This window comes from Thunnus maccoyii, chromosome 20 (genome assembly GCF_910596095.1).
Source record: "Thunnus maccoyii chromosome 20, fThuMac1.1, whole genome shotgun sequence".
Taxonomy (NCBI): Eukaryota; Metazoa; Chordata; class Actinopteri; order Scombriformes; family Scombridae; genus Thunnus; species Thunnus maccoyii.
In genome coordinates this window covers 25,417,853-25,444,329 of record NC_056552.1, presented here as the reverse complement: position 1 = coordinate 25,444,329, position 26,477 = coordinate 25,417,853, and the positions used below count along the sequence as shown (strand labels likewise).

General features: G+C 41.3%; 2 protein-coding genes across 6 annotated transcripts in view; both read left to right on the top strand.

Moving 5' to 3' along the window:
* tmem94 (transmembrane protein 94) overlaps positions 1–10,558 on the top strand; it is a 32,388-nt gene extending 21,830 nt beyond the window's left edge. For both annotated transcript variants that reach the window (XM_042397278.1, XM_042397277.1), the window contains 17 exons: positions 338–511; positions 765–867; positions 1,012–1,220; positions 1,331–1,512; positions 1,867–1,999; positions 2,090–2,205; positions 2,897–2,996; positions 3,152–3,260; positions 3,593–3,782; positions 3,884–3,961; positions 4,097–4,182; positions 4,279–4,360; positions 4,582–4,739; positions 5,091–5,185; positions 5,812–5,905; positions 7,788–7,958; positions 8,419–10,558. In XM_042397278.1, coding sequence (XP_042253212.1) covers positions 338–511; positions 765–867; positions 1,012–1,220; positions 1,331–1,512; positions 1,867–1,999; positions 2,090–2,205; positions 2,897–2,996; positions 3,152–3,260; positions 3,593–3,782; positions 3,884–3,961; positions 4,097–4,182; positions 4,279–4,360; positions 4,582–4,739; positions 5,091–5,185; positions 5,812–5,905; positions 7,788–7,958; positions 8,419–8,491 — 2,153 coding nt within the window. In that variant the 3' untranslated portion in view covers positions 8,492–10,558. The remainder of the gene's footprint in view (positions 1–337; positions 512–764; positions 868–1,011; positions 1,221–1,330; positions 1,513–1,866; positions 2,000–2,089; positions 2,206–2,896; positions 2,997–3,151; positions 3,261–3,592; positions 3,783–3,883; positions 3,962–4,096; positions 4,183–4,278; positions 4,361–4,581; positions 4,740–5,090; positions 5,186–5,811; positions 5,906–7,787; positions 7,959–8,418) is intronic.
* A 1,919-nt stretch (positions 10,559–12,477) lies between these two features.
* On the top strand, positions 12,478–25,150 carry tdrkh (tudor and KH domain containing). Of its 4 annotated transcripts, none has more exons than XM_042397837.1 (14): positions 12,478–12,586; positions 15,415–15,575; positions 15,696–15,787; positions 17,789–17,990; positions 18,474–18,613; positions 18,885–19,215; positions 19,306–19,472; positions 19,601–19,776; positions 20,418–20,482; positions 20,602–20,753; positions 20,860–20,970; positions 22,095–22,149; positions 24,514–24,595; positions 24,695–25,150. In XM_042397837.1, exons 2-13 carry the CDS (start codon positions 15,446–15,448, stop codon positions 24,585–24,587), a joined length of 1,695 nt encoding a protein of 564 aa, XP_042253771.1. In that variant the 5' UTR covers positions 12,478–12,586; positions 15,415–15,445; the 3' UTR covers positions 24,588–24,595; positions 24,695–25,150. The 4 variants fall into 4 exon arrangements, with proteins under 4 accessions (XP_042253771.1, XP_042253770.1, XP_042253769.1 ...); XM_042397836.1 differs by having other exon boundaries at positions 12,478–12,590; XM_042397835.1 differs by lacking the exon at positions 12,478–12,586 and adding an exon at positions 12,617–12,800.
* The last annotated feature ends 1,327 nt before the right edge of the window (positions 25,151–26,477 follow it).

Genomic DNA, 26,477 nt, shown 5'->3' with positions numbered 1-26,477 from the left:
TGTACTGCATCTGTGTGAAGAATCAAATAACTTGAGAGAGACGTCTACACACCTTGACACATCTGGCCAATCACTGTGTAATGTGGGTGTGATTGTTGGTTTTGGAAAGTCATAAAAATCAGAGGACGCAGCCCACTAAAGGAGGTTTCAGAGGCTGTTAGACAATCCATCAATCACTCTCCCACAATCCAAACACAAGGCTGATAGATGTGGTACACATTCAGCTAAAGAGGTGCATTACTTAACAACTGAACTCCATTTTGTTTGTGTGCATACAAATAGGTTTTCAGGGCTGGATTAAGTGTCTTATGTGTGTGTGTGTGTGTGTGTGTGTCAGGGTTCACTCCTGGTGCGAGGGAGCTGTTTAAACAGGAGAACCACTTGGCTCTGTACCAGCTGCCATCTGGAGAGAAGACCAAGGAGCTGTCTTCCCGCCGCCTGCATTACTTCATCAAACGCCAGCCTCCCATCTCCCACCTCATCTCCCTGTTCGTACGAGACTCCTCCTCCAGTGAGTTGGCACCAGCTTATCTTTTTCTATCAATCTACTGGTGTGTTTTTGTTTTACTTTACAGTTTTTAATGAAATAATAGGAGCTAACACATTTTTTTCTTTGATGTACTTGTTGCATTTTACTGTTAGTTGTCCACCTTCTCCCTTTGCACAAATATCTGAGTAACTTGAAACAGGTATTTGTTTTTGTTTTGATGCCTGCTAATGTGATTCACTCTTATCTGTGATGACCTCTGACCTCTCTGTTGTAGATAACGTCCAGATGCTGTCACACGGCTCGGCCGACCTCATCCTGGAGGCATGCACTGACTTCTGGGATGGAACCGATATTTATCCTCTCTCAGGCTCAGACAGGTGCAGCATCTCTCCCACTTTGATTCTTTATGTCTGACTGTAGATTTACAGCAAAGATTCACAGTTTGTACTCTCAGCATCCATATTTCTAGCAGTCTCTCCATTTGAAACTCTTTTTTTCTTTCTTTGTTCTTGTGTTTATAGAAAGAAGGTTCTGGACTTCTACCAGCGTGCCTGTCTGTCAGGTTACTGCTCAGCGTTCGCCTACAAACCCATGCAAGTGTCACTGTCCAGCCAACTGAATGGGAAGTGTGTGGAGCTGACCCACGGTCCCTGCCTCTTCTCTGGGTTGGAGCTACCCTCCACCACCCCCATCAAACACAACTCCTGCAGGAACAGCTGGAGCTCAGACGGTACACATAAAACACAGAGCAGCGGATAGTTAAAATAAGAATGCAGTAATAGTACAACTCATTTTCCCTTCTCTTTTCCTTCCGCTGTCCCTCCCTGTCATGGTGTGCAGAGGGTATAGGTGAGGGTGTGGAGCGTGAGGACTGTGTGCAGGCCCTGAGTGGGCAGATCTTCATGGGCATGGTGTCGTCCCAGTTCCAGGCCAGGCTGGACACGGTCCGGCTCATCGATGCCCTGGTCACCGCCTGCATCCGCTTTGTTTACTTTTCCATGGAAGATGAACTCCGCAGCAAGGTGAATACACACAAACTCATGTTTGATTTGATAATATCCAGTAGATGATCTGGGTATGGTACTCTTTGTTCAGGACAAGAAATTATTTATTTTATTTATTATTTATAAACGGTTGGTTTTTCCACCATTTGCCACAATAAATGTTTTTTTCCCAGCATGCAGTTGTTTCCAGTTAACAGTGGGTGATGTAAAAATCATCTGTAGCACATATTAAGACAAGCAAATACATGAAAAATATGTGCATGAAGAAAATGTAAAATATAAGATATATATATATATATATAGTGGAAAATTCTACAAACTTTTCAAAGCAGAGTGCTGTGTATGAGAGTACTTGTTTATGTGTGTGTGCAGGTTTTTGCAGAGAAGATGGGTTTAGAGACAGGCTGGAACTGTCACATCTCTCTGACTCCAAACGGAGACAGTCCCTGTGATGGAGCTCCATCCAGTCCCAGTCACGGCTCCCTCCATGAAGACCTAAACCAGGGTACCTTACCACTTCTAAGATGTGTGCTGATGTCTGGTGTTTTGAGTTATAGAGAGTATCTCTAACAGCTCCCCTTCATATGTGACACAGACTCTCGGGATGAAGCAGAAGGTCCGCTGCTGCCAGAGGAGGAAGCCCACTCTGACCTGGCCAGTTTCCAGCCCACAGACAGCGACGTGCCCAGCTTTCTTGAGGACTGTAACAGGGTAACTAGACTTTTATTAAAACCAGTGAAGCTACTGCTGCTCAGTTCTCCCTCACCCCCAACAAAACACTTTCATTTCTCTGTCTTCTGCTCTCTTAACCAGCAGTATTGCTTCCTTTTCAACTATTTTTGACTTGCAGCTCAGTTTGTGTTTTAAAATGTTGTTCTTGCTGTTTCCTTGTCTTGGAATTTCCCTTTTTAAGTGTTCACATTTCCATTTGTCTTCTAAAGAACTTTGTCATACCAAAAATAGACTAAAACAGGTTAAGACAGGATATAATAATACTGACTGTAATTACACTTACAGCATAAGCAATAGTACTACAGTACTTATTAAATTACAAGTTACTACATTCCATTGTTTCATTTCATACATGGAACCATTGTAATGTCTATGGACTGTCTCTGAGTCATTCCATAGATGGAGAGAAGCTGGATTCAGACAGCAATGACCATGTGTACAATGAAAAATAAAATATACACACACACATTCAAGACATAAACATTAACTAGCTGTATCAAACAGTCCTGAGGTTTCCAGGCTGTCCATTCAGTTAGATGAGAAATGCATTCCATCTATCTAAACCACTTACCATTTTGAACTTGAGTTGTTTAATTCAGTCTGAACATGTTGCTTTTTGCTTTTTCTGTCTTTTTTTTTTTTTTTTTTTACTGTTCCTGCTCTCTGTCAGGCCAAGCTACCTCGTGGTATCCACCAGGTTCGTCCTCATTTGAAGAACATCGATAATGTGCCTCTTTTGGTGCCACTCTTCACAGACTGCACCCCTGACAGTGAGTCTTCTCTGTGTGTTTTATATATTAAGTGACCAAAATTTCATATGTTTAATTCTATTCAGCTGTTAATCAATCAGTTTCTGTCTTGGATAAACTCAGTGATTCTTTGTTGTTGTAACAATAAAATTGACACTTTTTTTAAAACTTTGCAGCGATGTGTGAGATGATGAAGATCATGCAGGAGAACAGGGAGGTTACATGCTGTCTGGGAAGCTCTGCCAATTTCCGAAACAGCCGCCTGTTCCTGCAGAGTGACGTCAGGTACACACACACACACACACACACACACACACACCTACCTCTGTAATGTTTTATGATAGATCAAAATCACATAGTAACAAGTCACAAGGGTTGAATGTAGATGTGGATTGTTAGCAGTGTGGGGAAGCGTTATAGTATCAATATTCCTGCATGCATGTGTGGAATCCACCTGACTTGTCACATTACACTGAGTACATGCTATAGACAGCCATGTGTCTGTATGTTACTATAAAGGCTAGATAAAAGATAAAAGGCTAACGTCCTCTTCATATCTATCCAGAGCTGATAGCTTGTGTGTCCTACTGTAAAGCTCTCCCCTCCTCCCTCCACAGCATCGCTCTGGATCCTCTCTACCCATCTCAGTGTTCGTGGGAGACGTTCGGCTACGCTACAGGAGGAGGATTTAACGGAGATGTTGAAGGTCTGTCTCCTCTGAGGCTCTCCGGACAGCTCAACAGTATGGGCTGCTCCGTCACCTTCCACCAAGGAGAGAGTGTCAGCATGGTCAAACTCATAGAGCAGGTACGTCCCACACACACACACACACACACACACACTCATTTAGTCAGATAGAGGTGTCACATTTATTAATTAAATTGGCTTCGGGGTGAATCTGTTCCCAGGCTCGACACACGACCTACGGCATCCGCAAGTGCTTCCTTTTCCTGCTGCAGTGCCAGCTCAGTCTGGTCATCATCCAGGTGAGAGAGACTTCCATTGTAAGAGCATTATGAAGGGATCATCTAATGCTCAGTATGAACAGGAGGAATGATTACAACAAGAAAAACTGTGATATTGACTAAATAAACAAATTTCCTCTGGTGTTTGTCTGTCAGTTCTTAGCCTGTCTAGCTCAGCTCCCTCCTCCCATAAACACCACTGACATCCTCTGGCTGTCCTGCTTCAGCTGCCCACTGCTAAGGTACACAAATATCAAAACATTATTATTATTACCGTCCACTGTGTCCTATGTTGTGCAGAATGTCACGCTAATGATCTGCTTGCATCACGTTGACAGCGTGTCACTTTTGGGGAAACCACCAGACAATTCAGTCATGTCAGTCGCCACAGGGAAGAACCTCGATGCCATTCCGAGGAAGGTAAGATCTCACATCTACCGCTGCTCCATGAGCTTTAGTTTGTGGATTACTGCTACACATTTTTAACCAACCTTGTGTTATACTGTGCATGCTGTATAGTGAGAGGAAGCCCTTCCAGCTGGAGATATTCTAGAAATGTTTCTTGATAATCATGGTACTATAAATGGTACAAAACAAAAAATAAATGTCTGACTCTCTCGTCATGTTGTGTCCTTGGCCAGACCCAGAACTACTTCCTGGGCTGTTTCCTGTTGAAGTTTGGCCTGACGGTGTGTGCCTACCTGTTGGCCTTCGGGTTCACCCTGCAGGAGATCTGCCTCAGAAGCAGCAATTTAACTTTAGCTGAGAACAGCACCTGCCTTCATATACTCACAGCCAGGTAGGAGAAAGTCTCTCACAGTCACCCTCACACAGCCTCCAAATACAATGTTAAACAGAAGGATGTTAAGCTTTTGAACAGTTAAACATGGTGGTACCAGTGAGGGGGAGTTAGGATATTATCAACACTCTTTATCACAAAAAGCATGGGGTTTGTGGGAAATGTAGTCTTGCCCCAACCATAGACCCATTTGTTGAAAGTAATTACAAGTTTTCACAATAAATGTAGGATGATATTGATGCTGAGTGTGATAGAAGTAACATGTTGAGCTCACTGAAAGTCACTTCTGATGGAGATCAGATACACATTTCATGAATCTGTTGAATGAATTGTTTTTATATATGCCTGCAGCTCTTTGGATGACGCTCCTCACTGGTTCAATGAGCTGTCAAACGGCCTGCTGCTGACTCAGAAGGTCATGGCAGGGTTCCTCGTCTTACACACAGGTAGGAACTCTCATTCACATGTATGCAGCATTAACAATGGTCCAACTCACTCATGTTTTAATGCCTCCACAGTGGCAGGAGACATTATGTTCTCGGCTTCTACGTCCGTCTGTCATATTCTCTTATGAACTTGATATCTCAGGAAGACCTGGAGGGAATTTCATTACATCTCGCACAAACGTCCACTTGGACTCAAAGATGAACTGATTAGATTTTGGGTGGTCAAAGGTCAAGGTCACTGTGACCTCACAAAGCACATTTTTGGCCATTATTTGGTCAGATACTGAATTGGTGATACTAATCTTGGTGCCACTTTGAAACTGTGTGATTGTTTAGATCTTCTGTGCTGTCGGGTTGAAGATGTGTGTGACGCATCCACAATTTAGAATTTGTAGCTTGTTTGCAGCAACATCCATATCTGAAGCTTTGTCTGCTGTCATGACTACAACTTTGTGTTCTATCACAATCAACTGTATTTGCCAAACATGTGATCACGTACAAGGAAAATCTGGACAGACATGGATGTAAACTGCAACTTGACTGGTTGGTGGAGGCATACAAATGGCAAAGTGGCATTTCTAGTTGTAATTATTATTCATCCTTGTGGTCTTATTTGTCTTTCTCAGTGGTGATCTCCCTCAGCTACGTCCACCGCTCTCAGCCTCTGTGGAGAAAGAGTCCATTCAGCAACACATGGTGGTGTCTCACTGTACCTGTGGTGTAAGTTCTCACCTCATTTGGATAAAAAGTGCTATTTGAGGTCATACTCAATTCAAAAACAGGGACATTTTCGCTCCACAAATATCACCCATGTGTTTTTCTCACCATGATTTTACTGATCAGCTTTAAAGCCCAGCAGTTCACAGACTGTATTGTGTTGCAAATCTCTTAATCACTCAGTCTGCATTCAGTCTAATGCCGTGTGCAGACTGACATTATTATTATTGCAGTAAAACACAACCTCCTCATTCATTTCAGTGAGATAAACACAGAGTGCTCTGACAAAAAAAAAAAAAAAAAGCTGGATCATTCAGCCAGAACACGTTGCATTGGCCAATCAAATACGTGCAAGTGCACATTCCTGGTAGATAACTTTGTTACATGTAATTCTGATGTAATTCAGAGGATAAAATGATCTTTTGTCACCTCGATAAACTTTCCAGAGCTGTAAAATCCTGTCTCATAATATAAAAACTGCTGTTTATTGTGTTAGTGTCTGAAACTCCTGAATGCAAGACTAACATATGCAGTTCATTCAGAAAGTATTCAGACTCCTTCACTTTTTTCACATTTTGTTATGTTGCAGCTTTATGCTAAAATCATTTTTTCCCCTCATCAATCTAAACTCAGTAACCCATAATGACAATGTGAAAACAGGATTTTAGAAATTTTGGTTAATTTATTTAAAAGGAGAAACTGAAATATCACATCAACATAAGTATTCAGACCCTTCACTCAGTACTGAAGCACCTTTGGCAGTGATTACAGCCTTGAGTCTTCTTTGATTTGATGTGACGAGCTTTGCACACCTGGATTTGGGGATTTTCTGCCATTCTTCTTTGCACATCCTCTTAAGCTCTGCCAGGTTGGATGGGAAGCGGTAGTGGACAGCCATTTTTAGGTTCTTTGGCCCAGTCTGAGGTCCTGAGCGCTCTGGATCTGGTTTTCATTAAAGATATCTCTGTATTTTGCTCCGTCCAGCTTTCATTCAACCCTCACCAGTCCCCCAGTCCCTGCTGCTGAAAAACACCCCCACAGTATGATGCTTCCACTGACATGCTTCACTGTTTGGATGGTATTGGGCAGGTGATGAGTGGTGCCTGGTTTCTTCCAGACATGACACTTAATCAGACCAGAGAATTTCTCCACTCTGCCATAAAGCCCAGATCGGTGTAGTGTTGCAGTGATGGTTTTCCTTCTGGAAGTTTCTCCCATCTCCACACAGGATCTCTGGAGCTCAGCCAGAGTGACCATCGGGTTCTTGGTCACCTCTCTTACCAAGGCCTTTCTCCCCCGATTGCTCAGTTTGGCTGGGCGGCCAGTCCTAGGAAGAGTCCTGGTGGTTCCAAACTTCCTCCATTTAAGAATAATGGAGGCTTCAATGCAGCAAAACATTTTTTGTAGCCCTCCCCAGATCTGTGCCTCGACACAATCATGTCTCTGAGCTCTGCAGGCAGTTCCTTCAACCTCATGACTTGGTTTTTGCTTTGATATGCCTTGTCAGCTGTGAGACATTATATAGACAGGTGTGTTCTGTTCCAAATCTTGTCCAATCAATTGAATTTACCACAGGTGGACTCCAGTCAGGGTGTAGAAACATCTCAAAGAATGAATGAAGAGAAATGGAGGCACCTGAGCTACATTTAAAGGGTGTGAATACTTATGTCAGTGTGATATTTAGTTTTTCCTTTTTAATAAATTTGCACAATTTCTAATATTCAATTTTTGCTTTGTCATTATGGGTTATCGAGTGTAGATTGATGACTGAAAAAATGAATTAAAATGATTTTTGCATAAGGCTGCAACATAACTGAAAAAAGTGAAGGGGACTGAATACTTTCAGCCGACATGAACCCTCACTCTCTCCTCTCCTCTCCTCCAGTCTGCTCAGCCAGATTGTTCAGGCTACGGTGGATTACCAGTTGTGGCGTGACCAGGGCAGCCTCCTGACCTTTAACCTGGCCGACATACCACTGCTAGCCTGGCTGCTGGCCTCTCTGTCCCCGCTGCTGGTGGTGGTGGTCAACGAGGTGGTGAAGCTACACGAGATACGGTAGGAAAGCAGCCACAGGAACCTACACGTAGTATGTTTCACAGTTTAGTGATGGACATGAGGAATATTATGAATGTCCGGAAGCCAGAGGAGAATCTTGAGCAACAGAGGGAGGGGAGAAGGAAAAGCAGACGTGGCAGATTTGGATGGCAGGGGAAGCGGCTGGGATCAGTGCGGGGATTATTGAGGATTATTGAGTGATCAGATCAGTCTTTAATTTTCTCTCTGACACAGAGCAGGGGTGTGTTGTAAAGCTGGGAAAGATGCAGCACATCGGATCTTAAGCCCCTTTCAGAGGCGCACATCATTGCATAAAAGTCACTGCAATTTAGTCTATATATATGACAAAAAATCATCACATTAACAGATAGATGAAGCCAACGATGTCACATATCCCGTCTCTGAAAAGAGCCCAGGACCGTATCATGAGCTCTGATTTATCCCCTCTTGTGTGTTTCAGGGTGCGAGTTCGCTACCAGAAGAGGCAGAAGCTGCAGTTTGAAACAAAGCTGGGAATGAACTCTCCTTTCTGATGCCTTCCCCTCGGAGGAAGTCGATGTCGTGGCAACACTGGGAACCAGTCAGTCAGTTCTGGAAAACCAGGGAAGGGCAGGCTGCAAATACTTGTAGTACCCTCCGTTAACACTGCAACCATCAGCAGGAGCAAGTATCAACCAAATGTCACAGTGTGGGGGGCAGGGGGGGGGCTTTATTACAAATGTTGAAGCTCCCGGGTGTGTTCTCTTGAAACAGCTGATCCTCTAGAGCAGGGAAAAGGAAAATTCCAAAGCATTCATTTCCTTTTTTGAATAGAAAAGAGCCAAAAAAAAATAGGCGACTATTTATTGTCTGATTTTTTTTTTTTTTTTTAGTTTGTTTTAAAGGCATGAGGAATGTTTTGTGAAGAGGTTTACGCTTCCTCACTATCAACTTCTGTCCTCCACCTCTTGAGAGACTCGTGCATGGTCGCTCTCATCTCCAGGAATGCTCCATACAAGCCACTAAAACACTGCTTCACTTTCAAAGGAGTTCATTTTAACATCATCCAACGAGACGCACTGAATCGCGGCATATCCGGTCCAGCCTTCATTCAACGTAACATCACATCAGTGTGTCTCCTCTCCAAGGAAAACATGCAGTATAGGGCTGAAAGGAAAAGGTAGTCTTAACAAGGTGTTTTTTTTTTTTTTCATTGACATCTACAGAATCGGGTGTAACGCTACCTCTGAAACAAATGTGACAAAGAAGCTTTTGGAAGCTGAATCATTCTGTAATTCGGCCTTTGAGCCACATTTGAATCTTCACTGTGCTAGAGCCTGCAAAAGCAACATTCTCTATTTTATCCTATTTTACTACAAACGTTCTCACTCAATTCCTGAGCTAAGCTGCTGTAATACAGTAAGGAATGAGGATTAAGGATTCAATTGGATCAGTCGAGTTTTATACACACATATCTACATTTAAATCTATAGATCTGTCTAACTGCAGAATGTGCCGGCATGCTGCTTTAAACCCACGCAGTTGGCTGTGCAGTGATTTTTTTAGTCCCTTCCTACTTTTTAAGTGATTCACTTCATTCATTCTGGTATCCAAAGCTACCAGAAGTCTTCTGTAAGGTGCTTCATATCATTCAGTTGCCTTCCTTCTCAGCCTGTCTGCCTCTCTCATCTCTCAACACCTCCACAGACAGGAGCTCAGGATACTGTTCAGTTTGGAAGTGTAAAAAAAAAAAAGAATAGTTAAGTAGATTTCATCTGCTAATGTCTTAACCCAGATTTTAATTTTGGATGTGCTGATCATTTTCCCGCTCATCAAGTGTTTCCATTCATCTGCACCTGCCTGTTTTTTTTATCTTTTATTTTCTACTGTGTTCAGGCCTTTTTATTCACACGGTTAACGTGCACCATCAGCAGCACACACGTCTGTATCACTGATGGTCTCCTTCAGTCAGACCAGCCTTCTGTAGGGTGCTGTCATTATTTCAAAAGTGGGACGGTGGTACTTACTGGTAATGCATTTCACTTCAGAACTCAACACCATGCTTTGATGTGATATAAAATATAAAATGATGTATACTGTAATAAAGGATGTTATTTCTTTTTAAAAAAAATAATTTTGTTTATGTGGGAATCAAGTGACATTTACATATTATGTGTAATGCATTTTCCTCAATTTTATTTATTTTTTCCCCACTAAAAGAAATAATTTTAGTTAGAGGATTTTATCAGTATCACCCACTGCTATTCCTTAATGTTTCAGTCACATGACCACAAACTGACTGACACCTGGGGTTTCATCTAAAGATGGCATCAAACGTGGCTTTTTGGGCTGTAGCTACTATTGAGGACACTGAGGTCATGTCCTCTGTCATTTATTCTCTGGGAATTTAGAGGTTTTAGCAACATGTGGGGATTTAACAGTTTAAAAACTGACTTTTGGTGGATATTTTATAGGCTGATTACAGATTCAATATATATATATTTGACTGCTTTTAGGACAACAACAAAAAAAAAGAATAAAGAAAGATTTCAACATTTAAACACCAGACTTGTTCTGGTAGTGTGGACAATATAAATGAACAGTTAAAGGAGTAGATACAATCTGAAAAAACACAAACCTTATTTTTTTGTAGTGGGGTTGGTAGACTTGAACTCATGACCTCAGTATCTCTAAAATCCTGGCTACGGCCCTGTTCAACCTGTGTGCTCACTTTTACATGTGTGCCTGTTTGATTTATTCCATAGCTTTTTTGAGTTGGGGGTGTCTGTGAATTAGGTACAACTAAAGAAGTTGGGTTTTCTGGTTTTACAGCATTGTGGTGTGGTGGTGACCCGTTTGTCTTGATGGACAAATCGACATCGCAAGTAAAACTACTGATGATTTTAAGACAAACATCACAATGCAAGAGAACATTTTATTTTTGTTTTTTGCCCTGTTTTTTCTATTTTACTGTTTTTATATCATGACAAACATATGGACTATGCTGCATGATTCAGATCCTGTGAATGCTCTGTCTTGATCAGTGTACATGTTATCTATACTTCTACCGTTTTCTTCACAACACACAAACGGACTCATCCGAGCAGGGACTGCACACTGTACGTTAGAGCCCTGGTTACAACCTGCAGAGTTGATGCTAGGCATTTTGATAACATTATCACGCACATGCTGGGAGCTGAAGCCTCTGTCAGTTGATTCGTGGGGTGGAGGTGCAGGCTGATGGACTATATTATAGTTGTTCACAAGAAACATAAATGTATATTTTGTATTTTTTAAAGTGTCTATGTTAAGGACTTTTGACAAATTTGTTTGTGTATTGATTATGTCATGTTAATAAATATGCTCTTTTATTTATAAGATTGTTGTGTGGAAATATTGTTGCAGAAAATAATTCAGTACAGCAAGAGGATGAAGAAATGATGGAAGATTCAAATTCTGCCGTCATGTTACAACTCCTACTCACTTTGAGTCTAAGTCTATTATTTTGTACAGAGAATAAGTGTCAGTACTAGAGGTAAATGTATGTTAACTTGATACACACACACACACACAGGTCTGATTTTAATGTAATGTCAAACTTACATGCAGTTTTACCATTTTCAGTAAATGAGGTTTTACTCTGTTAATTTAATGTTTGATCTAGAAATTCTTGTTCACTTTTAATGACTTACTATTAAAAACACGCTCAACTGATTTTACATGATGTTCAGGTTACTCATCATGATGAGTTCTACTCAGCCTGTGAAAATATTTGTATAATGTCCTCTGTTGCCCAGGAGGGAGCTTCCAAAGTTTACAAAAATGACCCTGATGATATCACATTAATGAGTTGCATTATGGGACATGTAGGAGCCTTTTTTTTTTTTTTAAATTTTTTTTTAGCTTGAGTCATTCTAGGAACTAAAAGTCAAAATATTGCTGCCTCTGCTGCATCAATTCAGACCATTCTTTTAACAATCTGTCTTGGGAGTCTCCCAACTTTATGGAAGTGCAATGCTAAATTGTTAAAGTACACCTTTAATGCAGAGCCATAGTTTTCCCCTTATATACATTATATTTGAATGCACTTTGAAGAAACAATATTACACCCAGATTATAGTCTTACCGCTCTATCTCCACAATTCAGCACTACATAGTTCTCAGTCATGTTTTCAGCAATTATTTTCGAACACGTATAATGTATTTAGAGACAAACACACACAAATGTAACCAAATCCACAGGCATCAGCAGGTTGGAGCACATATATCAAACTATGCATACACATACATAAAACTATGATATTAAAGAAGTTGAAAATATGCATGAGATACGTCGCGATTGATCACTTGTCTTCTGCAGAAAAGGCCTATTATAGCACACACTTATCGCGTATATTGAGAAGTATTTCTCTCTATTTTGATGCTATAACCAGATAATGTGCAATTATAATATAAAAATATCCGTGGATGACTCGAATGAGACTGCACAACAGTCACTGAACTTCCGGGTACTTTCCTCCCACGCTGCATTGGGTACCAACAGCATCTCATTAATTAACAGCATCTCATTTACTGACACTGAAGTCAAGCTGACTAGAATCAACAACACTTCTGGTTGAACTTGCAAAGTAGAAGTCAACATTTCAGTTGTAGGTACGTTCCTGATTCATTAACGTCAACGTGAGTTTAAGGAGGAGTCATTTGAATGGCGACAGCTACACTGCCGTTCGCTTTGTTATTTTTCTTACCTACATAGTTTTTCCCACGACTGGAAGTATAGTTTGCAGTTTCCTTGGGTCTCGCTGTGACTGGCTAACTTGACAGTAGAGGGGGTCGATTCGAAAGAGAGCGAGGGGTCTGTGTGTAAGTGTCATACATTATAAAATATATTTACTGTTCATTCTTGAATTATGTTAGAAAACATAGAAAGCCTGTATCGTCAGGGTCTGTGCGCGTGCTAATGACCTTTTCTGGTGTGTTGACTTGCTTGCATGTGTCAACCAGCAGCGAGCTAATGTTAGCTTGGCTAGCTCAGAGGAGAAAGTGTGCGTTTGCGGTCGTTTTGACAGCTCGTAAGAAGTAGAAAATATATTCTGACCATTTAGAGATGTTATCGGCTCACAACTTTGTGTTGGCAAAATAATTGGTCTACATTAATTTGTCTTTGAGTAGAAAAAGCCAAGGTTATCTAGCCAGTCGCGTAAATGATGTTTGCTTAATGTCGAGAGACGTTATGCCAAACTCTGTTTACAAATCTCAACATTTAAAGTTGCTTCGCTTTTGGTCAAATATGGCCTCTTGGTATAACGTGACTGAAGACACTGCACGTATAAGTAGAAAAACTCGTCCATTCGGTTCGGTTTAATACTAAATATACGCAACAACTATCCAGCTATTAGTCCACCAAGCAACCAAATCACTGCAGGGATGCATATTACGGTACAACACCGGCGGTACCAAGCAGCGTAACGTTAACCAATTATGATATTTACATCAATTGACACAAAGTGGTGTTTAACGGATTTATTAAAACCCGAAATTATCTAAACCCGTGATTGATTACAGGAAAGTCTCAAGTTACGTTTGTTAGTATATGAACGTCTTTCATGAAGAAGCTTAACATTAAATTGCTATTTTTGTAAGCGAGGATCGGTTCACCTTAAACAAACGCAGTATAACTGGGCTGCAGCCTACACGCTGTGTGCAGACAGGATCCTATTTTGCAAAATTCAAGAAAGTAATGTTTATTGAAATGTGTCACCAGTCATCCTTTTGTTTTGAGGTATAAGTTACCTCATTGGTTTGCGTATTCTCACCACAGTGAAGTGCTGTATTATGTAGATTAATGATGATTTCTCATGAAATGCTCTTTATTGACGACAGCTGCTGTCATGTGGTGACTTGAAATGCTCAAACTTTCTTCCTCTTCTGCCTGTCTGTCAGTAGTTTTGAACTTGGATGTAAACAAAAAACAGAGCCTGGATTGGAGAAGATTTGTGTCTTATTGTCACGATTCTTCCGAGATGGACGTTGGAGTGTCCAAGTCCCATGTGTTTCTCAACTACAGCCCCAGAGCCCTCTTCTCCCAGTGAGACACGCATCTGCATGGTGGTGCTGTGTGCTCCTCCGTCCTGCGTGGTCCCAATACTCTTCACTGTTGGTTTACCTCCAGTGCATTCTGTGTCTCAGTGTGTGTGTTGTAGTTTAAGAGCCTCAGAAAAAAAAAAACTGGATGCTCAGTGCTTTATAGAATGACTGGAGGTCGCCCAACTACAGTAATATTGGTATTCAGTGTGTGCAGCAGCAGCTTTCAGTGCATTTCGTCCTGCAGGTCATTGAGAGTCAGGGCCGCCGCAGTTTGGCTTGCTGCATTTATAGAAGCGCAGTGCTGTGTGTGTGTGTGTGTGTGTGTGTGTATGTACACACAGTGAATATACACTAAATGTTTAATCATTTAGGGGACTTTTGTGTGTATGTAACTGCTTGTGCACGTGTTTGCGGGCTAATGGGTTTGGCTAGTGATGTAGTCTTAGACAGTGAAAGACTACATTGTAAGAATCTCATGCAGTGGTTCTCAAAGTGGGGTGTGGGGACTTCCAAGGGTCCTTTGAGGACCTTCCAGGAGGTAATGAAAATGAGGAACACTTACAGTTCATTATCATTTATTTAAGTGGAAAAGATTTCAGTTATGGACTGTTTCACTCTCACCAACTAACATGCAGCTGAGTCATCAACCTCACCACAAGGTCCATTGAGTAGCTGTCATGGAGCTTTTAGTCGTATCTAATGATCTTCATCAGCAGATGAAGATGTTTTCAAGATCAAAAATGAACTTTGACCCTCAGCAACATGGAAGTTAAATGCTCAGAAAAAAATGGAAAATTGAACATGTAGAATTCTGTGACTATTTAGCAAACTCCGTCTGCTGATGAAGATCATGTGCTATGATATGATAAAACCCACTAAATAGACCTTGTGGTCAGATTGTTCTCACAACTGTTGTTTCCAAGTTGAAGAATGAACTCTGAACTTCAGCTATCATCTAGTTAAACAAAAAAAACTCTGAGCTGAGCAATTACCAAGACAATTACATAACTCACTGGCAATAAACAAATATCTTCTGACATATGTCAAAGAGACAGAATCATATTAATTGTCCATAAGGGGTATGTGATATGAAAATGTTTGAGAACTCCTGATCTGTTTTAAATTCAGGCTGGCTCATGCTTTCATTTTTGTGCTGCATGACTGTACAGCTGCTCAGCAAGCCAACAAAACACTGAGGACTGTACATGATGACACCAGGTAACACATTGTGATTGCAGCGCAGATCGTCTTTATGTTTGTAAAAGCAGTACCAGAGGCCTGACTTCCTGTATAGACATATAGAGAGAACGTGCAGTCGCAGGACAGGTGGGAACAGTCACAGACAGAACACCACCAGCAGAAGGAAGACTTGTGTCGTGTTTGTGTTCAGGTGGAGCATCCCGCTGGGTGCACGGCGCGTCATGGACGCGGTGAAGGAGGGTCACAAGAGCACCCTAAGCTCGGGCAAAATGGTGGCTCTGGCTGCGGGGCTCTCTGTCGGGGCCACGGTGGGCTACATTGTCTACCGCCACATCACCAGCACCAACAACAGTGAGTGTCTGCCGTTAAAGAGTTAATGTTAGAAGCCAAATTATTGCTTTAATAACAAAAATAATTCCTTGTGTTTATTGTCTGATATCTGTGATTGACAGGCTGTTTTGTCATGAACAGGTGAGGGGCCCAACGTTGAGTTGTCCAAGATGACACTTCCTGTAGAAGTGTACAGGAACATATCCAGGTACCAAGCCACGTTTTTGGACATGGTGAGTAGTTCAACTCCATAGTGACTCTGCATATGTTCAAAGCAGTTTAAGGTGGAGACACTTGGCTATTAAATATAAAGGACAGATGATGTTATCTGGCACTGGAAACTTTTAAAGGGATGTTAATGAAGCAGGTCGGCAGGCAGGGGTGCGTGCAAAAAAAGTGATGTTTATTAAAAGTATTAGTGAAACAGAGGCAAAAATCACTTAACTGAAGCAAAACAAAGAACAAATGAATAAAATCTGCAGCCTCACAGCAAGCTGCCACCTGTTCCATCACAATGGACCAGTGACTGGCCTTTTACCTTCTCAGCCTCCCCTAACTGGAACGTACCATCTGCTCAGGTTACCACAGGGTCAACTAGACTGATACAAAGCTTTCAAAACATATAGAACAACATTGATGCTGCTGTTACTGCTGACAATCACAGCTTTCTCTGCTCACACACACACACACACACACACACACAGCCATGAGTGCACCAAACAGAACTGTGTTATCCTTCCTAGCTCCACTTGACAGAGCAGTGACTCACTGGTTAGTGCAGCTAATGATGCACACCTGTTTTCACTCCCACTGATTAAGCAGACAATCTGTCTACCATCACAAAACTCTCAAAAAATAATCACAGCAGGACTGAAGCCCTTCAATAAAATATGACATTGTGAAACCCATCTTCCATTATTTGTTTAACATGACTGATAAATTAACAGAAACATTGGGCTGAAAGTAGTGATCTAATACACAACACAAGCAATGTTGGGAAGCAGGGCCCAGTGAAAAGGGAGAGAGGCAAACTTTTCACAGAGGCTTCCATGATAGCTATCAGTGGACATTTACATAGACAACAACATGTTCATCTTTCTGTCATGATGCATTTTGTTAACATTTTATTTGTGTTTGTTTAGTTTGTGTGATTGTTGTATCTCAACTAGAAGTTCTCTATATTGTCTTATTTCAGCTACATTCTATTTTCTGCTGCCAAAAAGACTCATTTTCCTGATGTGAGTTCAAAGTTCAGTCTAATTTTATCACTGTGGAGATTTGATGTTGTCTCCATGGTTCCATGCTTGTGCAGATGAAGATGAAAGTTTTCTTGTTTCATTTGTTAGTTTAATTGTAGAATATAAATACTGATACATCTAGTATGGTCAGTTTGGCCTAATTTAGCAAAGCTATGTGTAAATATTCAAACTGATTTAAATAGTTGGATGGTAGTGAGTGTCATGGGTGTGATTACTAGCAGCTCTCCACAATCAACTGCAACAGTCATGACTCTAGTTATAGTTATAGATCCCCTCCAGACATGTTTTTATATATATATAAAAAAATACTACCACTAATACTTTGAATGATAATAATGTGTGTCTAATATGGTTTTTCCACAAAAAAGTTAAAATTATATTGGTTAAAATCCTCATTAAAAATTCCAGAATCTAGAAATATATAAAATATATTTCATCTCAAAAGTTTTCCTGCTGGAAACAAGATGTCTCCTCCTTCACTGTAAAGTTCATTCTCAGTGTTTGTGCACTTGAGGCTTCAAGTTTCTATATCACAGTTGAATATTGGACCAGAAGTGGCTTCCAAACAACTTGTGATGTCACACATTATGCTCATAGGCCCACCTCTTAAAACCAGAAACTTTCCACTTTCAGCAGATGAATGTGAAAACAAACTCCGCACATATATCATTCTGCACAGAGAAGCTCAAATGTCCAACTGTAGGAACAAGAGTGGAGGGGGACTTTAAATTAAAGGTTTTGATTTTTTATCCTAATCTAATGCCTCTGCTATGGAAAAATGTTTGTAGTTGTATAACTATATTGTTGCATGACTTCATGTCAAAACAAATTTAAAAATTAGAAATGAAATCTTCCTCTGAAATCTAACTCTCCCAAGTGTATTTCCCACAGATTTAGCAGGTCAGTCAGTGTGTGATTTCAGTCTTCTCTGACAGTCTTAACTCTCTGCTTTCCCTCTGTGTCTTTCTTCCTCAGGTGACCCAGAAGTCTGGAGCTCATGTCAGGGTTTTGTCAGATTCAGGGGAGCCTGGATGTAAGACGGCTGTGTGTTTCCTGCTGCAGGGCTCTAAAGAGCAGGTCCTGCTGGCCCGTTGCATCCTGGAGAACCTGGTCACTGACTGTGAACCAGTGACAGAGGCTTTGGAGGTTCCTCAGACCGCGTTTGGACGTATAATAGGTAGCTTCCAAAATGTTGAGGATGATCAGATTGATTCTTAGACCATAATGCCTCTCTCCTCTGTCCAGTTGTACAGATATCTGCTGTGTGTTGAAAACCTGCGGACACACAGGCAAAAAGTCAATTGAAATGATTTTATTAAAAAGTATCCTAGAACATGTATTTCTGACATGCAAATTGATGGCATTTATGAATAGCCTAACTCAAAATAGCAACATACTTACATGACCTGTCTAGTTAAGTGTGTAAATAAAGAGAGTGAAAACTGAGCAAAAACATCCAAGGGTTCTTAAAGGTTTAAGACAATCACAAGGTAATAAAATTACATTAGTTAAATACTTCCCATAAACAAGAAGTAGCATTGATAAATTCTGCAGTGCAGGTTGACAGATGTTTTTGGCCCAATATTGGCCCCATATAAATAAACCTAGTGCCTATCCCTCCGTATGTGTGTGTGTGTGTGTGTGTGTGTGTGTGTTGCAGGGCGCGGTGGAGAGAATTTGAAACTGATCACCAGGACCACAGGAGCCAAAGTGGCTTGTTCCAAAGAGAAGACACAGGGTCCGGGTGCAAAGGGCAACGTTACAATCGCAGGGTCCAGACAGGAGGTGAAACAGGCCAAGGTGAGTAGGATTCACTAGTGGACATCTATTACGCCTTTTCCACTACAGGAACGTAATGACCCATAACTTAATGGGCGAGTTCCTGAACTTAAATTTGGGGCACTGCTCAGGGGATGATACTAAATCCAAAGGGAAAGAAATGCAGCAGCTCATTTGCAACACAGCAATTATTCAGTCTCCAGTGGACAAGAGCTATATATGTGGTGGATCCTCTTTTCTAAGCATGCTATTTAGAATAGATGTAACTCCTGCTTGTGTGATGTGTTTGCAGGAGCTGATTCTAGAAAAAGTCAGAGAGGACATGATGGTGAGGACAAAGATCTCACAATCATCTGCCCTGCGCCAGAAGCGTGGCCAGACAGCCATGAATCAGAGACCAGACAGCACAGAGACAGAAGCACCACTGGGCTTGAATAACAATGGTCCCTACTGCCAGGCAGAGAAGAAGGGGCTTGTTCACGTCAACGGAACCACAGGAGAACCGGAAAATATTTTTGACAAGGTGGAGGAGCTGAAAATCACCAACACAGACTGCAAAGAAGAAGAGGAGGAGGAGGAGAGCGTCTCTACAGACTCACTCTCTGAAGTTTCCAAGTTTGAAAGTTAGTTTCTTTATAATTGAGTCAATCTGTCTTTGAAGACAGTCACGTCATACAAAGATCATATTTTATTCTCCTCTGTGTGTCGTCCAGTCCCCAGCCCTGACCTGAGCTTCCAGCCTGATGAACATCTTGAAGTTTATGTTTCTGCGTCAGAGAACCCAAACCACTTCTGGATCCAGATCCTGGGGGTTCGCTCCCTCCAGCTGGACAAACTGACAGAGGAGATGAACCGCTTCTACAACAGTGGCAGCCCCACTGTAAGGACATGTGTTTTTACCTTTATGTTGAGTCTTCTTTAACACTGCTCAAATGAAAAACATACTCTTTAATGTCAAAAGTAAATAACAAACTGAAGCACAAAGTGTACTGGCTGTGTGTTGTGTAGGAGCAGAGAGTGGAGACCATTGTGGTGGGGGACATTGTGGCTGCTCCATACCGAGACCATGGCTCTTGGAACAGGGCCAGGGTGCTGGGAGTCCTCAGCTCTGGACTGGTGGATCTTTACTATGTTGACTTTGGGGACAACGGGGAGCTGCCCAGAGACAGCCTCCGTCGTATGAGGTGAGAGAGAGAAAATCTTCGATTGGGTCTAGATGAGTTCATCTCAATCTTAGTCTAAGTTTGAGTCTTGAGTTTGGTCATTTGTAACCTCATTACAAAATGACCACACACTGTGACCTGACAACAATAATTCCAATGTAGAATGAGGACATCAGGACTGACGGTTGAGTACAGACTCCATGACTTTTCACATTATTAGCTTGTCCCAGACGAATCTCTAAGGTCTGAGAGAAAAACCCTCAAGTCGGTGCAGAATCTGTGCTCCTGCCCATCACGACATGCCCTTCAAGCTGTTCAGAGATGTGTATTTATCTCATCAGCTGTCCCGCACACTGACAGTTACCACACATGTTTGATTTGATCATAGCCAAAGCCAGGATGTACTTTTAGTTGGGGCATCTCTTTAGTCAAGCACAACAGGTATTGTAGGTTGTCCCAGGCAGTGGACACACACACACACACACAGTGAAACTTCGGATAGAGTTATTTGAAAAACGAGGACACGTTGCTCCATGTAATGATCTCTATTCTGATGCACTGTAATGCAGCTGCAGAGTGCATAGTTGCGTGTGTGGCATCTGTTAGGAAATGGCACAGTTAAGTTAGTAACAGCTTTTGCTTTTGCTGCATTAATATTTCAGGAGTGACTTCCTCAGTTTACCATTCCAAGCTATTGAGTGCAACCTAGCAGGAGTGAGACCAAAAGGTAAAGCCCTCATCTTAATGACTTTATCACACAGACATTTTTTGAGACCTTTTGATTTTGACCTTTTCCACAAAATGTAATATTTATATTTCCTAAACAGTCCTCTTGCTGTTCTCCAGGAGAGGTGTGGACTGAGGCAGCCCTGGATGAGTTTGAGCGGCTGACACATTGTGCTTCCTGGAGACCCCTGCAGGCCAAACTCTGCAGCTACTCTCACTCTGAGATCTCCTCCTGGCCCAGTGTCAAGCTCTACGACAACACTGAGGGCAAGGTCTGCTAGTGTTTATGTTTATTTATCTCTTGTTTATCTGTGCATAAGTGTTTAGTTTGTTTCCCTCCCTGTCTCCTTATCTTGAAATGAAAATTGTCCACCCTAGACTGTAGATATAGGAGAGGAGCTCATAAGGCTGGGCCTTGCTGTCAGCTTCCAGGAAGTGGTGAACGGCAGGACTGAGGGTGACAATCTTGGCTGTCTGCAGAGGATGCTGGTGAGTCACTGAACACTGTAGCGGTGCAACGGATCACAAAACTCATGGTTCAGATGGTATCACGGTTTTTAATTCTCGCATTGGATCATTTTTTCGGATCAGGTCCCATGGTCTTACATGAAAACAACATTTAAGATGTCCAATGTTTATAAAATATTCAATACTACAGTGTAGTATGAGGCATGATACCGTCTTCCTTTAAACATGGTAGTGAATGAAAAAATAGCTGATAGATGATAGATGGTAACTTCCAAAGCTTAGCTTGTTGAACGAGCCACCAAACAAACATTCACTAGGGAAAAGTGCACCGCTAACGTCAGTTAGCAGCTAGACAGCTAAACGGCATGTGAACATACCTGCAAATGTCAGTAACCCTTCTAGTCAAGAGCCAAGTGTTGGTCTTTTTCTTGTGTTCATTTGACATAAGTTTCCTTCTGATAATTTGAAGAGTTTTTAGGTTGTTTATTTTTTTTGTATTTTTCCATGTCTGTCTTTTTTTTTTTCTACAATTCACATTTTCACAACTGCACTTTGCACTTGACTGGTGACAGCAATAAAATAAAACACCAGATGAAGATTTTTGAGTCCATTTCTCCCTCTTCCACCACTGGGACAATTCCTATATATCAGCTTAAATTTGTACTGAACATTTAGAAAATATCCTCTAACTGCCAACAAATACCTGTATGTTTTTCATGTGGGCTAAAAAATCACACACAGCATAAAACATTTTTTAAACATCTAATGAGGTAGTACATTAAGCAGAAGGTTTATCCTAAGCAGCAGAAAAATTGTTCGATATGACATGATGTCATCAAGAAGTAGGCCAAATGGCCCTCATATAACATCTGTCCAAGTGAAAGCCATTAATCATTTTCTCTACACTGAGTTTGTCATCCAGTTGGGTGCTACAACAAAAATTAGAGCATGTATCTATTTTGAGGGAAGAATTGTGACTCTTCTAGGTATTTATATCATCTTACAGCAAGAATGACTGAATTTCAATTAACTGAACTACTTTCAACACACATCACAGTTATAATTTAGATATTGAAAATTAGATTCTTGCTACTTTTTTTGTCCTCTAGTTGCTTCAACACTCTTCATTTCTTTTCCTCCTGTAGGATGACGTGATAGGAGCATCCTCAGAGCTAAGTCTGTCCTGTATCAGCTTATCAGGTGAGTACAGTAAAGGGAAATTAGTCAGTAAGTGGCTCAATCGATGCAAATTCTGCCTTACATGCATTGCTGTTGTTTTTTGGCGTGGGGCTGATAAAAGGCTTTTGACAACTCTCTATTCAAGCAACGGTAAAAGTCTGTGTGTCTGTGTTTGGTGCGACCAACATCACAGCATCATGTTCCGTTTAAAAAAATGTTGGTGAGCAGGCATATAGAGAACAGAGATGCGGGGTGTCAGATCCATGGAAATAAGACGGCAAACTGATTCGCATTTAAGGATTTAAAATTGACTTGTCACACCAACCGCTCATCATCCCTTCATTCGCCGATATACGCTACCATCACCAGTGGGCACGAGTCTAATTCACAGCGTTGAGTCATCCGCATAAGCTCAAAACACCAGCCACGTACTGCTAATGTCTCTGTGCCAACACTGCCTCTCACAGCCTCCCTCTCCCCCCTTCCTCTTCTTACTTGGCGAGCTCCCTGAGCATTTGGAAGTGAACCAGTGATGAGATGATTTGGGACATTACCCTCCTGGAAGGAAGCAGTTATAATGGAGACTTAGAGAACCAAACTCTAGATAGAACCGCCAAGAGCTGCGATTCCTGTCAGGCCCTCAAGCACAGAGGAGGACATCAGCCCGTTCCCACACAAGTCAGGACTCCAGTCTAAAGTGATGAGTCCGGAGAGGATGTCTGGCAACAAGGAGATGAAGAGGATAAAGGAGCAAGTGACAGCAGAGATAACAGTGTGATTCTGTTGAGTGATAGCAGCTTCCCTACTGACAGCAGTGATGTTATTTACACGGGATTTATTGAGTCTGATGACAGGGAGCAAGAACTGGAAACAAATAATGGACCACTACCAACACACATGCTCGCAGTAAGAGTGAAGAGGGTTGAAATCAGGGCAAATAACGATCAAAATGGAGCTGGAGTAGATGGGAAAAAAAAGATTATTTGGGAACAATATTGGATCAAGATAAAAACAGGAATTGCTCTAAATCCAAGTATGCTGTTTTGTTCTAATGCAGCAAGTCAAGGGTTTCAAATAGGATCAGAGGAGACATGCTGAGACACCAAACAGAGAGCAGACATGTGCTACCAACATGCAAAAGACATCAGTTTTCAGCGTTTACCCGTGCCCACATACAACCAATGATAAAGATAGAGGTGAATGTTGATCTAGAACTTCTAAATTCACACTTGAGTCGTTTTTACACAGATGAAACACTTCAGTGGGCTCTGATATCTCATAATGCTGTGAATGAAATGTGTTTTCTCTGATTCCTCACTGGTGGCACTGGCACTCAAATACTGGACCCTGACATTGAAATGAGAGCTGGATAATGTAAGAATTTGTAAAAGTTATCCTCTAAGTACACTGTAAGAGGGCAGAGATTCCATTTGGGTTATGTTGCACACGTTTCATATCACAGTTGTTTTGGAACTGTCCCAGTATAATTACAGTGCAAGGCTGGAAACAAATAGTATATACATTTGTATATATTTAGTATTTGTGAGGGCTGCGTATCATTTGAACATTTTCAACACTGGTGCTGATACTGATATCTGAGTTTTGGTATTGAAGCTAGAGATACTTTTTTCTTTCACAAAACCCTTTTAATGTAAAGGAATAGTTCTGTTTGCTTTTGCTTCCAGAGAGTGAAATGAGAAGGTGGTTTAAATTGTACATAAACATCAATGTACAGTACAAACAACAGTTAATTCATCTGCTCAGTACTTGTGTGCAGCACAGGCACAATGATACCAAAACCTGGAAACAAGACTCCAGGAAGTCACTGCACCCGGCTGTTGTTGGCTGTTTGTTTTACTCTGACATTTCATTGATATTGATCTTCTCATGTTACTCTCTGAAAGAAAGCAAAGAAGGACTTTTAACAAAATAACAACTTAACTTAATTATAATACAGACTAAAATGAGCTAAATTATGAATGGAGTATTAGAGCAAAGAATAAGTAAACAAGGTGCCACAGACACATTTTAGTGGGTATCAAATAAGTGCTAAAGTTTTACTTGTAGCCTTACACATAGTAGTACATTTTCAATACTGACTTATAGGCCTTTTTTACACATTTTGACTTGTCATAGCAGGAAAAGCACATATGTTACTAATAACATTAAGGATGACTCTTTTCTATCCAAGTGTCCCAGTAAGCCCCGTGACAGAGAGACAGTGGTTATTGGCACCTGTGATTTTCCCTGCTGTGACATGTCTTAAAGCTTATATCTGGAAGCTATTACATTTTGATTTCCTGTGAAGCTTCTGCACTCGTGGATTAAAAGGAAAAAAGCCATAGCTGAACCATTAACAGAAGTGTTTTCCTTTTTGTACCTCAGAAGCTGCCTCTATCTCAGGAAGCGTTGATGATGTCATAGAAGACGACCTGCTCTTAGACCAAAAACAGCCATAAATATCAAGGTATGGCTCTCTAGTTTTGCTAAATGATAACATTCTGTACAGAATGGAGGTCGTGTGTAAAAAAATAATACATTGTTCTCTCTTCTTCCTGTCTCCCAGCACTGACCATCCATCCACTCCTCAGCATCAGTTCAAATGAGATGAAGAGAGTGTTTCCTTGTCTGACCCAAACTCAACCGCATAACTCCTCATCATGAAGCCTTACCTTCTTGACAAACGTGCGACAGTTCTTCCAGATATATTCACTTTACTGTTGTTACTTCAACGCAGAAGGAATTCTTATGTTTCGCCTTTATGCTGTTTCGTTGTACCCAACGCTGCTTTGCTTTGACGTGTCGTTACTATATTTTGTGTTCAAGAAACGAAGCGAGGAACAAAGAACAGAGTTGCCAGTATTATTATTGAAAAGCACTGTGATGAGTCAGTGGAACTAGAAGGCAGCTGGTTTGCGGCTGATAATTTTCCCTCCACTTGTATGTATATTAAGATGTAAAGGCCTATGTATTGGGCTTCACAAGTTATATTTTGGAAATTAAAAGATACAGTATTATTGAATATGCTCCTCAGATTGTGTTCAGTATGAAAATGTGGCATCTACTGAATCATTTGCTAAGGACAGAAGACAGTGTTAGTTTATCTTCAGATATGTAATAGATTGCACTGTATACAGTGCATTCAGGAAGTATTCAGACCCCTTCACTGTCTTCACATTTTGATATGTTGCAGCCTTATGCTAAAATCCTTTCAATTAATTTTTCCCCTCATCAATCTAAACTCAGTAACCCATAATGACAATGTGAAAACAGGATTTTAGAATTTTTAGCAAATTTATTTAAAAGGAAAAACTGAAATATCACATCGACTTAAGTATTCAGACACCTCTCTTAGTACTTAGTTGAAGCACCTTTGGCAGTGATTACAGCATTGAGTCTTCTTTGATGTGATGTGACGAGCTTTGCACACTTGGATTTGGGGATTTTCTGTGATTCTTCTCTGCAGATCCTCTTAAGCTCTGCCAGGTTGGATGGGGACAGTCGGTTGACAGCCATTTTCAGGTCTCTCCAGAGATGTTTGATTGGGTTTAAGTCAGAGCTCTGGCTGGGCTGCTGAAGGACATTCAGAGCTGTCCCTGAGCCACTCCTGCATTGTCTTAGCTGTGTGCATAGGGTCCTTGTCCTGGTGGAAGGTGAACTTTTGGCCCAGTCTGAGGTCCTGAGCGCTCTGGATCAGGTTTTCATTAAAGATATCTCTGTACTTTGCTTCATCCAGCTTTCCCTCAACCCTGACCAGTCTCCCAGTCCCTGCCGCTGAAAAACACCCCCACACCATGCTGCACTGTTGAGATGGTATTGGGCAGGTGATGAGCAGTGCCTGGTTTCCCCCAGACATGACACAGAATTGAGGCCAAACAGTTCAATCCTGGTGTCATCAGACCAGAGAATCTTATTTCTCACAGTCTGAGAGTCCTTGAAGTATTTTTTTGCAAACTGCAAGCAGGCTTTCCTTTGTCTTTCATTGAGGAGAGTCTGGCCACTCTGCCATAAAGCCCAGATCGGTGTAGTGTTGCAGTGATGGTTTTCCTTCTGGAAGTTTCTCCCATCTCCACACAGGATCTCTGGATCTCAGCCAGAGTGACCATCGGGTTCTTGGTCACCTCTCTTACCAAGGTCCTTCTCCCGCGATTGCTCAGTTTGGCCAGGCGGCCAGCTCTGAATACCTTCTGAATGCACTGTATAATAAAGGATTTATTTTATGTCAGAAGATTTGTCTGTGTCTATTACTTGCTGTTCATACTGTAATTATACATTTTTAGGATGGCATAAATGTTGGTTGTGTAAAATTATGTATTTTAGTGCTGTCTTCAAACAACAGTCAGGTACCC

Coding starts and splice junctions, on each gene's coding strand:
- tdrkh (XM_042397838.1), top strand. CDS start 13,961: ATGGACGTTGGAGTGTCCAAGTCCCATGTGTTTCTCAACTACAGCCCC. Junction 15,788..17,788: donor AAGCCACGTTTTTGGACATG/GTGAGTAGTTCA, acceptor TTTCTTCCTCAG/GTGACCCAGAAGTCTGGAGC. Junction 19,216..19,305: donor TGAAGTTTCCAAGTTTGAAA/GTTAGTTTCTTT, acceptor TGTGTCGTCCAG/TCCCCAGCCCTGACCTGAGC.